This window comes from Pteropus alecto, unplaced genomic scaffold (genome assembly GCF_000325575.1).
Source record: "Pteropus alecto unplaced genomic scaffold, ASM32557v1 scaffold3, whole genome shotgun sequence".
Taxonomy (NCBI): domain Eukaryota; kingdom Metazoa; phylum Chordata; class Mammalia; order Chiroptera; family Pteropodidae; genus Pteropus; species Pteropus alecto.
In genome coordinates this window covers 55,655,773-55,668,135 of record NW_006442484.1, presented here as the reverse complement: position 1 = coordinate 55,668,135, position 12,363 = coordinate 55,655,773, and the positions used below count along the sequence as shown (strand labels likewise).

At 32.7% G+C, this 12,363-nt stretch overlaps 1 protein-coding gene across 6 annotated transcripts in view; it reads right to left on the bottom strand.

Annotated features, from left to right (window-relative positions):
- The window catches only part of PMS1 (PMS1 homolog 1, mismatch repair system component), a 65,888-nt gene that overhangs the window by 4,826 nt on the left and 48,699 nt on the right, over positions 1–12,363 (bottom strand). For all 6 annotated transcript variants that reach the window (XM_015596642.2, XM_015596641.2, XM_006921285.3 and 3 more), the window contains 2 exons: positions 5,948–6,433; positions 2,909–3,039 (listed from right to left, as the gene is read on the bottom strand). In XM_015596642.2, the coding sequence (XP_015452128.1) occupies positions 2,909–3,039; positions 5,948–6,433 (617 nt within the window). The remainder of the gene's footprint in view (positions 1–2,908; positions 3,040–5,947; positions 6,434–12,363) is intronic.

The window sequence follows — 12,363 nt, the reverse complement described above, 5'->3', positions numbered from 1 at the left end:
AGAATATTCTAGTTCACATCTTTTTACATATATATAGATATAGAAATTTACAAAAATATCAGTCAAGTGATTTGTCACTATTGCTGGTTCTATACCTTTTATAGTATGATTAGATTGAAAAGTCTAATACTGACTACAAATGCCCTGGAAAACTGTAAGCATTTCACAGAATTACTTGTGGACATGGGTAAAAAGTATTTGGCAACAGATGAGGAAATTGAGCAATATTTTAATCTGTGTTTGCAAAATTCAACATGGAAAATTTAGAGACATTTGGAACTATGTAACAATAAACTTTACAAGATGTTTCCATAAAATTCAGTAAACTGCTTCTCAATCTTCAGGGAAATACTGCAAATTAATAAGTAGTTTGACAAGTTTTCACTTCCTAAAATATGGAATTCTTATTGATGAGGAACAAAAAGCTATTTCCATTATAACAAGCAAAGTTCTTAGGGTAACATTCAGAATCTTTTCCCTCAAAGGTAGGTGTATTCTTCCTGTCTTTTAAAAGCCTTTATTTTTATCCAAAGATGTTTCGTGAAAATTGGCAAACTGTTGATCCAAAGTTAAGTCCAATAAAACAAAACTCTCACTAAAATTAAGAGAAATGGGCTTTAAGAAACATGACTTATAAATTAATAAAGAGGCTAGAAAAATACAGAAAACATGTTTTTAACTTGATCTGTTATCGACAAGAGAAATAATGCTGATGATAATCTAAGTAAAGTCAATTCCAAACAAATCGAGTCAGTTTGCAGATGAGTGTCTTATTCATTTTTACATCTTTGGTGCCATGCAAAGTACTGGCATTCAATAGGACTTAAAAAACACCATCTACAATCTAAGGGCAGAATCTGTCAGATAGAAACTTACTGGGTAGCTCAAAACTAAACATGTTTTTGGAACAGACAGGGTAATTACTTTAGCTTAAAAAATATTGCTATAAAAATTGCTATGATAACATCTTCCAAGAAAAAATGGTACCTGCCACCAATACAATATAATTAGAAAATAGATTAAGAAAAAAAATCTTGCTAAAGACACATACACAGATCCACACCAACCCCTTTGTTTCGCAATGCAAATAAATTTAAAAAATGACAGGGGCCCTGAGGAAGAAAGATTTCCAGGAGGACTGAAGGAAATGACAAGTCAGTTCAGGTCAGAAAGGAGTGCCAGAGGATGGGAAGAAAAGAGAATATTTGAATACCTATCATTGCTAAGTACTATATTAACTAATTTACATAAGTACTTTGTTTAGTGCTCACAAATACTTCATGAAGTATGGATCCCAATTTTAATAAGGAAGCATTATGACAAATTTGTTAAAAGGTAGGCTCCAAAGACAGATTGCTTGGGATCAAATCCTGGTCTACGACTGTGTACCCTTAAGCAGACGTCATCCTTTCTCCTTTAGGAAAAAAAAAAGTGCAGCTCGCCGCCAAGTGTTCATTTAACATCACGCGTAGGAATGCTACGTGTTCTAGGATTTGATATTTTCAGTGATCCAACTATTAAAAACAGAATGATATAAATAGAATGATGTCATTTGTTTCCAAAGACTATCGATATACTAGATTGATGCAAAAATAATAATAAAAGCGAGCTGCTTCATGGCAAACTTTGGGGGTAAGGTTAGGATGGTGATACGCAGGTGCTCCGTGAGTTATCCTGGGGTAAATGCCTCCGGCGAGTATTCTCAAGGCAAATGAGGAAAGGGTTAACATCTCTGCACCTCTATTTGTCCATCTATAAAATGGGGACAGTAATAGAACCTACTTCATAGGGCTCTTAGGAAGATTAATGAATTAATACATTTATTATTAAGAACAATGTCCTACACATAATATTAAGTAATTATCAGTTACTTAATGAAGAAACATTTAGGCTAACTAACTTTCCAAAAAGCACATTGTTTTTAAATGGAAGAGTTGGGATTTACTTGCTCTTCACTCCAAATCTAAATATTCAAGATTGAAGTAGAAGGTAAGAATTTTAGGGTAAGTATTCTTAAAACTGAAAAAGTCAAGTAAAATTAATGTTTAGAATACCAAAGCATTTTTAGAATATATTTAATTTCATGGTTTTATACATTGCTTTTACTATTTTCTTTGGAAGTCTCACTAAAACATTTTTTTAAAAATCAACACTGTTTTGGTTGAATTTCCATTTTTTAATACTTTGGTCATGACAAGTCTCGGAGTGGGTGGGAAAGGGTGACAGTAGAATCAATCTTCACCCTTTATACCAGGTGAAGGGAAAGTAAAAGGACAAGACCAGCCTAGGAAGCTGGGGCAGAAGGCAGTTAAATATGGAAACTATGAAATAAAAAGGGCCAGCAGGGAAAAATGAAGTCTCCCAGACAGATGGATTATTTTTTTTTGTCACCACCCAATAAATTTACATACCAAGCAAATAGTGATTTCTCAGTCTTTTAGCAAAGCCATATGATCAACTCATCCACTGACCAAATAGTAAGACTGTTGATGTTACACATCTAGTTGGCAAAACTACTAAATGCTTTTTAAAAAGGAAAGATGTCCAGTTTTGATAGGCCGTTCCTGTAAGCTGAATATTTACTTCTATTTCATCTAAAGGATTATTTAATAACAGTTAAACAAAACAGGCAGTTTGAATATTATGACAAAGGATGGCAAAACTTACAACTATTTGATTAGTTTCTGAAAATGCAAATACAAGGCAATGGACTGAAAGAGATGCCAAACTTACTTATTTCAGACAGACGTGACCTGTTTGAAATATGACTGTTTTTTACAAAGCTGACAGTGTACTTTTGTGAGACAAAAATACACTATGATATCTGTAAATTATAAAACTTAAATGTAACTCTTGGAACAAGACTTATTTTTCCAAGTTAGGAAATAGTTAAACCACATTGTCATACCTGGTATTAATTTTATCTTGAAACCGTTTGCTGTAAGACGAGGATCGGACAGGTAAGTTGATCCACTGTATCCTTGGTCATCTGCTGTCATTTTATATAAAATCTCTAAATAATGAGATCCATTAAAAAGACTGAAAAAGAAATAATGGCCCTTTCATTTATTAAATATGTAAAATAAAGTGATCCAACAGCCCTTTAAAAAGTGTTATGGGTAACCAAAATGCAAAGGTATAAGTAGCCCTATGAGAAATTTTACTGTTTTTTATTTTTGTTAATATTTTATAGAAGACCTACTACATACAAAGTACAGAAGGAGGAAGTATAACTATAAAAGAAAGTTTCTGTCTTCTAGAGTGTTTAAAACAATATATGAAATTTAAAAGTGCCCTCTCTAGATAATACAAATGAAAACTTTACTTATAAATAATAAATATATCTTTAAACAGATACAGTAATACATTGTCAAGTTACTCAAATGGTCCATTTTACATATTTTTTATTTTTTATTTTTTTAATTTTTTTCCTCCTTTAATTCCCTCCCTCCCCGCGACTTCCACCCCTGACCGATGGATGTTGCTGTTTCCCCTTAAGAACTGGATCTCTGAAGGTGGGGCGTCTCCTCCCACATGCTCGTGGTATGCACTCAAGGCCTGGCGCACCCGGGGTATGGTCTGTGGCTCCACCTGGGGGGCGAACTCAGGACCTTCTGCGTGTAAAGCAGACGTGCTAACCACTACACTATGAAGCCACCCCCCATTATACATAATTTTTAATTGCTATAATAAAAAGATAAGCATATATTGTTTTCTCCCAGGAACTTAATACATTTGGTAATTCACAGGTTGGGAAAGCTTCCTTCAGACTACATCTGGCATGTTTGCATGTGAAATGGTTCTGAGTGGTAAAGGTCTTAAGCAAAATTGTGAGGTAGCCAAAGATTATCTGGGCACAAACTAACCTTCACGCTGGTTTTAGGCTTGGTCGTAGTGCTCATAACATGTTATTATAGTAAATGTCTGTTGGGATGACATGTGAGTGGTTAACATTTTCTCATTCAGTTAATGAATATTTGAGAGTCTATCAAGTGGTAAATACTGTCTAAGGTGTGCAAGGCACTGTTCTATGTTCTAGTACAAGATGATGAGCTTTTTCCTGTACTTCTTGAAAAAGTAAATAAATAGATGATGTTTTTGTTTATCATCTGAAAGGTAGAGGACCCCATTGGCTGTAAAAGCAGACATCACAGAGAGGAAAGCTTTGTCTACATACCAGATATGCTCTGTGTGGTCTGACGTTCAGAAAATCAATCTGAGAGTCAGTGGTAGTGGTGGTGGTTACAGAATAGCAAAAAATGGTACAGGCTCTACAGTTGCTGTCTAGATTGGACTTTTGGAACCAACCATTTATTTATTGGCTGTATGAGCCTAGATAAATTAATTAACAGTTCTGTGTTTGAGTTTCTTCATCAATACAATATGGATAATGATATTACCTATCTCTCTTAAGGTTGTAAAGATCATCAAAGCAGAGGGCTTAGCAAAGTTCCTATCATAAGGAAGTGCTCAATAAACATTAGCCGTTGTTGTTATTATTGAGCTCTTAACTATGTATTTTATAGGTATCTAAATCACACCATTCAGACATAAACTACAGAACTCACATTAGAAATCTGGTAAGAAAACTGAGCCCAACCCATAATTACCCCATCCATACTCAGTTTTGAAAAACTTACATTATTAGCTGTGATGGAGATGTCACATTTCAGAAAATTTCAGATACACCCTAGATCTTTTTTAAGGGAAGAAAGAGAAAAGTACTAGCAGATATTTGCACTATTTTAATACAGCCTAAGGCTGCATTAATTCTTTTTCTGATTCTTCCTTTGTCATTGTCCTGAGCCAATTTATACTATGAAAGGTGCAGAATTTCAGATATTGTGATTACTGGGGCCTTAATTATAAAAGCTTTAACAAATGTTTTCCTGTTTTATTGTCCTATTTTTTTCCTTCTGTTGACAGGGTCTTTAACACAAGGGTTTTAATACATTTTACAAATGATTTTTGATTTATTCTTAGACGTTCTGAAAGTTATTTAGTGATGTGTCCTAGAGAACAAATTCTAATTATCTTTTTAGTTTCAGATTTTTATCTCCTTTGTTACACACAATTCTCTTCTAAATGTGTCGGCTAAAAAAGAAATATTAAGTATAAAAAAAGGAAAACATTAATAGGTTAGTTATCATTCATTTTTACAAAAAATAATTTGCTTATATAGGATATGAAAAGGAAACAGCCCATTTTACAATCTATAATAAAATTAGCTCAGGCAGTAACATCAATGGATAAAACCATTAGATGGAAAGGTTGATAAGGAATTTTTTTAAATTATTTTTTTTTTTAAATTAAGTTTATTGAGATAACACTGGTTAATACAATCATATAATTTTTGAGTGTACATTATATTTTGACAATATTCTATTGTGTTTACCACTCAAAGTCCAGTTTCCTTCGGCTACCATATATATATTTGATCTCCTTTACCCACTTCTCCCTCCCCCTATCCCCCTATATTTGACTCCCTTTATCCCATCTACCTCCCCTTTCCTCCCCTACCGCCTACTATCTGGGAACCACTAGTCTATAGTCCATGTCCACGTGACAGGGAATTTCAAGGTGGAAGGTTAGGCTGTCAGCGGCTGAACCCAGTGATAAGTGCCTTTTGCTGTGATGAAATATGAAGCATACAGCACCATCTATTAAGCAGTCCTATGAGAAAGTAGAATCTAAATCTATTCAATCCTCCTTATTTCCATTTAAATACAGGAGAAAGAAAAACAAGTTGAATACCACCATGAGGAAGCAAAGACACAAACTGAGCAATTAATTCCATTAAAGATCAGAAATCAAATTTTAAAAAAGACTTCTTTAAATCAAAACAACTTTTCCCTACTAGGAAACACTTTCGACTTTTTACTCTGTTTCTAATCTAGTATGAATGTTTTTAAAGTAAAAAAAAAAAAAAGATATTACTTCACCATACCTCTCTGTTAATATAATTGGCTTTTCTAGTGGCTGTGCAGGAAGTTTATGATTCTCAAGAAGTCTTTTAAATAGCAAGGCTTCTTCCACCCTATATGGATTTAATAACATAACTTCTGTTTTGGATGTAATTAGCCATGCATCAGGAAACTTGAGATTGTGGATCAAGCAAAGTTCGTCTTCCTCCTCCAGTTCAAATTTTTTATATTTCTCAAACTTTTTCTTTAAGTTTTCCATAGAAAAGGGAATTTTAACTATTTTAATGCTTTGGTTCTTTTTTTTTTCAATTTGGGACTGAAAGAGCTCATCAAGTTTTGGCTGATGAGATAATGAACTTTTCAACTTGTGCTTCTGTGCCAAATTCCATGAGCTGGTGTGCTTCATCTTTTTTCTGCCATCTTTTAATGATATTTGTGAGTCCTCGTCAATGGCTCTCTTGATTTGCCTATTGTATCGTTCCAAGTCTTTAGCAGCCCTCTCTTCATATCTAGGAATAGAGATGAAACAAAACTAATCAGATCATACTCAAATATATTAACCATCTGAAGTACATTTTATTAAAAAATAGAGCTGGCATTCCAGATCCGGTAATAATGAAGGAGCGTGTATTGGACTAACCTTCCTATATATAACTATGATAAACTGAATGAAATATAGAAACCAACTGTCTAAAAGAGGCATTGAAGAGCAATCAAAAGTACACATTAATGTGAAAGGATTCAACCCTTGAAAAAAGAAATCCACATTTATAAAGCCTTTACCCAGAGAGCAGTTCCCAGAATTAAGAACGAGCGGCAAGAACTCAGTCAGAAAGCTGCAATCTTATTAGCTTCTGTCATCAGAACACAGAACTCCTTGCTTCCAAAACAACTGGAAATTGAGAGAGACAAGCCTATGTGTGGGAACTTAGAGAAAAACAATCACTAGGAGGCTAAATGAGCTAAACAGAGATTTTAGTAGCTGTCCATTGCAGGGGGAAAAGAGTTTGAAGTTGAATTCCACATAATTAGATGGTGTGGTAAACACTTTGGGCTTTCAAATAACACTGAAGGAGGACCGCATCTTAGGGGTAAGAAACAAAACAGTCCTATAACTATGGAAGCTGCCTTAGGACTAAAGGCAAAATTTATAGCCTCTCCCTAACAAAGTGTAAAACAAAGCTTCCACAAGCTCATGATCTGTCAATTGTTTAAATGACTGGCAGAAAAACCCAACACTTTTCAGAACAAAATCCAGAGTTTCTACTTATCACCCACATGTCCATTATACAATCAAAAGTTATTACTCAATAAAACAGGAAAATGTGAGTCATGGTCAAGATAAAAAGTACTCAGTAGAAACTAACCTCAAGATAACTCAGATGTTGGAAATGGCAAAATAATTGTTTTTAAATAGATTTTTATAAATATTTAAGGACTTAAAAAATCATCATAATGAGAGAACGGGAGGGGGAATCTCAACGGAGAAGGGAATTTATAAAAAGAACCAAATGGAAATGGAAGTTTTAGAATGAAGAAACACAATATATGAAACAAAAAATTCACTAGATAGGTTTAACAGCAGATCACAGATGGCAAAAGAAAGAGTCAGTAAAATACAATATAGATCAATAGAAATTATCCAATCTGAACAGAGAAAAAAATGAAGATTGAAAAAACACCTAACATATATGTAACTGGAATCCTAGATAAAATAAAGATAAAATCTTGAAAGCAGTCGGAGAAAAGAAAAGACATTAAAAAAATGCTGAAAATCAAAGATAAAGATGTCCTGAAAACAGTCAGAGAAAAACGAAAAAAGAATACAAAAAAGGAACACCACCACAAAATGAAGATAAAATAGCATTTTCAAATAAAGGAAAGCTGAGAATCTGTTTTCATTGCATCATTACACTGTTAAGGAATGACACTGAATAGACACTCAGATCTATAGGAATAAATGAGGAGCACCAGAAATGGTAACTATGTAGGTAAACAGAAAAAATAATCTTTTAAAAAATTATCTTATTTTTTGAAAGATAACTTTAAATTTAAAAAAAAAATTATAAAATGAGGTTTATATTGTATGCAAATATAAAATATACTAAACCAATTGTATAAAGGACAAGGGTGGTAAATGGAATTATACTTTCAGGTTTTAGATTTTATGTAAAATGATACACTATTAACTCTAATTATGATAAATTAAGGATGAATAAAATATTCCCCAAAGCAAAACATAATGCAAAACCAAAAAAGAAATTAAAATTAAATATCGAATTATATTCTTTTAACACTAAAGAAGGCTCCCTCCCAAAAAAGGAGAAACAGGAACAAAACAGAAATGGAATGAACAGAAAACAAAAAAGAAAATGGCAGACCTAAACCTAACCACATCAGTTATTACATTACACAAAGTATTCCAATTAAAAGGCAGACTGTCAGACTGAATTTTAAAAAGCAAAATTCAGCTATATATGTTCACAAGAGTTACACTTTAAATATGACACACATATTTTGAAAGTAAAAAAATGGAAAAGATACATCATGCAAATGATAATAGAAAGTCAGAATAGTTATAGTAATGTAAGATGAAATAAATTTCAGAACAAGACATAATACCACAAAGAGGAATATTTTATGAAGACAAAAGGGGTCATTAGGAAGGTATAACAATCACAAATGTTTATGCATCTAATAACAGAGCTTCAAATTACCTCAAGACTTTACAGACCTAAAAGGGAGAAATCCAGAATCATTCTTGGAGACTCTAATACCCCTCTGTCAGTAACTGACAGAATTAGACCAAAAAATAAAAATCAGTAAAGCTATAGAAGATTTTAATAGTACTATCAACTACCTTGATTTCGTTGACATTTTGGAACACCACATATAATAACTGCAGAATTTGGATTCTTTTTAGGTGTATATGGAACATTTATCAAGATTAACCAAATGCTCGGCTTAACTCTCAAATTTCAAAAAATTGAAATCTAACATAGTATTTTCCGTATCCACAACAAAATTAGAAATCAAAAACAAGGTATTTTAGGAAAAAAACAAATATTTGGGAACAACAGTTTTATTTATAATAACCCCAAACTGGAAACAACCAAAGGTCTATCAGCTGAAGACTGAATAAACAAACTGTGGTAGTCAGGTATTGCATGATGACATTTTGGTTAACAAGGGACAGCATATCTGACAGTGGTCCCATAAAGTTATATGAAGCTAAAAAATTCCTATTGTCTAGGGACACAGTTGCTGTTGTAGCGTCAAAGCTCAACACGTTACTCACATGTTTGTGGTGATGCCAGCATAAACCAACCTATGGCACTGCTAGTCACACAGAAGTACAGAACATAAAACTAAGTGCGGTATACAAATTTGATAATTATAAATGACTATATTACTGATTTGTGTACTTTAACTAGAGTATACTTTTGTTAGAGTGTATTTTCTACTTAACAAGTTTGCTGTAAGCCATGTTACGCAAACAGCAGCCCCATACATCTTGTTTACTTCATCACTTGACTGCATCATTTTCTCTTGTGCTTGACTTACTCTCATGTTTTATAAATTTAGTGTAGCCTGAGTGTAGTGTTTATAAAGTCTGCAGTAGTGTAATGTCCTAGGCCTTCACATTCATTCACTGACCCACCCAGAGCTCTATTCATTATGGTAAGTGCCCTATACAGGTATACTGTTTTATATCTTTTATACAGTATTTTTACTGTACTTTTCCTAAGTTTATATATGTCTAGATACACAAATATCATTTACAATTGCCTACAGTAATCAGTACAGTGAAATGCTGCACAAGTTTGTAGCCTAGGAGCAACAGGCTATACCCATATAGCCCAAGTGTGTAGCACGTTATACCACCTAGGTTTGTGTAACTATATGTTATGATGTTCGCATAACGAAATCACTTAACAATGCATTTCTCAGAACATATTCCTATTGTTAGGCAGCAAATGACTATATATTTATACAAGTGAATATAACTAATTGATTAAAAAGAATGAACTATACAGATACATTCATCAAATACAATGAAAATCACAAAAATATTTTGTTGAGGAGAAGAAGCTACCTATAAAAGAGTATGTATCATGATTTTATATGAAGTTCAAATATTGGCAAAGGCAAGTTAATGGGATGGAAATCAAAGCAGTGGCTTGCATATGGAGACTGGCTGGTAAATGGCATAAAGGAACTTTCTGGGGTGACAGAAATGTTCTATATTTTGTTTGGGGTGGTGGTTACATGGGGATATACATGTGAAAATCCACTGAACTATGTATATTTAAGATCTACGGATTTCATAGCAGCTAAATTTTACCCAATTTTAAAAACAATTTAAGAAAGCATTGAAGACACAGGCACTAAAATAAAAAATTATAAATAAATAAAATAGTTCCAAATCTAAAGAGTCTCTTATACTTTTGCTATCACGTCAACGTGGAATAAATAATTCCAAGTACTACAAAAGAAAATTTACATACATTAATACTCCTCTACTAATTAGATACTAGTAAAATTAAAGTCACTATAACAAGCAAATAAAAATCATATAACTATATTTATAATGGTTTCACAGCTAAATGTTTCTTTTTTCAGTTGCTATTTCCCATTTTAGAGTCATCAATGAAAAAAATAAATTCAAATAAATTGAACAAATCCAAACCATCTATTTTAATTCAATTTCAAAGGTACAATTAATGGATGTTTTAAAATTATACTGGGTTCTAGCAAAGTTGTTACAGCAATCCTTTTCTAAAAAACTTAGATGCCTAAGACCCACCCGTAGTTTCTGATTCTCTAGGCCTAGGTTGAAGTCAGGCAGTAGTACTGTTTTTAAAGATTTCCATGGGTGATTCTAAATGCATATCCAAAATAGAAAACTACTGTTACATGTTCAGCAAAGTTTAGTGGTTAGGTACACAGACCCTGGAAACACACTGCCTGGTTTGATTTTGCCACTTAGCAGCTCTGTAAGCCTATGCAAATTATTTAATTTTTCTGTACTTCAGTATGCTCATCTGTAATATATGGACAATCTACAGCTATTTCACAGCTATTTAATTTTGATGTGAGGAATGAAAAGTGTTAAAATGTGACAAGTACTTAGAATAGTGCTTGGCACATAGTAAATGGTGATGTTTGTTATTATTTTTGATTAAGAAACACATGTTATAGTGAAAGGAGCACAAGATAATTATTTAAGCAAGGTTAATAATTATTTAAGCAACCTTACTAAACGATTTTTTAAATAGTTTCAAAGTTTAGACTAAAGAATGTTACTCCTAAGAAACTAGCTGAATTCTATTGTAGGTAAAATACATAAAACATTTTTAAGGAGAAATCTGAATAGATATGATATTATTAAAAAACTGTATTAAATGTTAAACATGAGACTAGGAGACGAAAGACTATAGCCTGTTATATAATTTGTACTTAGTACATGTTTGTTAAATAAAGAAATGTTAGCTGGATGAGTATGTAAAAAGATCTTGTTTCACTGTAAACTAGATGAAAAATATCTTTTTTGGTAATTCACCATGACATATTCATAAATTTTTATGTTATTTTCTCTCATTTCTACTTAGAATCTAGACTTCTGGATTAGCTATCTAAAATATATCATTAGTTTACTTTCAATAGGTGCTACAATTAAGTATTTTTAGCTCCTACACAAATTCAAGATTTTTCCCGTATGGTGGAAAATGAGTTCAAGATGAAGGTCACCATTTGTAATTAATTATGATGTGCAAATTTTCACATATGCTACTAATCTTTTGATTTACTCAAGAAGTCAATTTCATTAGTTCCTTGGGAAATATAGAAAGTCATGTCCAAAGGAATATTTCAAATGAATGTTAAGTAAAAACAGCTGCTACCTTTGACTTAATGTCATTAAGGGATTTAGTATCTTGAATGGAAAATATTCTAATTTGACCAGTAATCAATTTGAATGTTTCTGTGACCAAAGATTACATGTAATTATAAAATTTATCTACCATTTTCATTCCAAATTACAATATTATTCTTAGTTATTTTAAGTAGAGATATGTTTAGACCTATTGCAAATGAAAGTTCAAGTTAACATTAATTGACTGAGACCTCAGTGGCAGGGCATATAGACTAAATCTGGTTTCTAATCCTCTAGAAGAAAGGAGAAGAAAACAATAGGGAAAAAAAAAGGAAGAACTGAAAAATGAAAGTGCCCCTACTCCAAAGTCTGTCCCACATTCTCAGCAAAAGCCCTGATCCTAGTTCTTTTTCAAACTCTTCTTTATGGCTTATAGAACCTTCCATGATCTGGCCTGCCTTTCCCCATCTTTCTTTACCACGCTCCTCAATATTCATTTCCTATCATAGAGGGCGTCTTTTAGTTCCTTAATAACACCATGTTCCTTCTAGTTTCTGGGCCTTC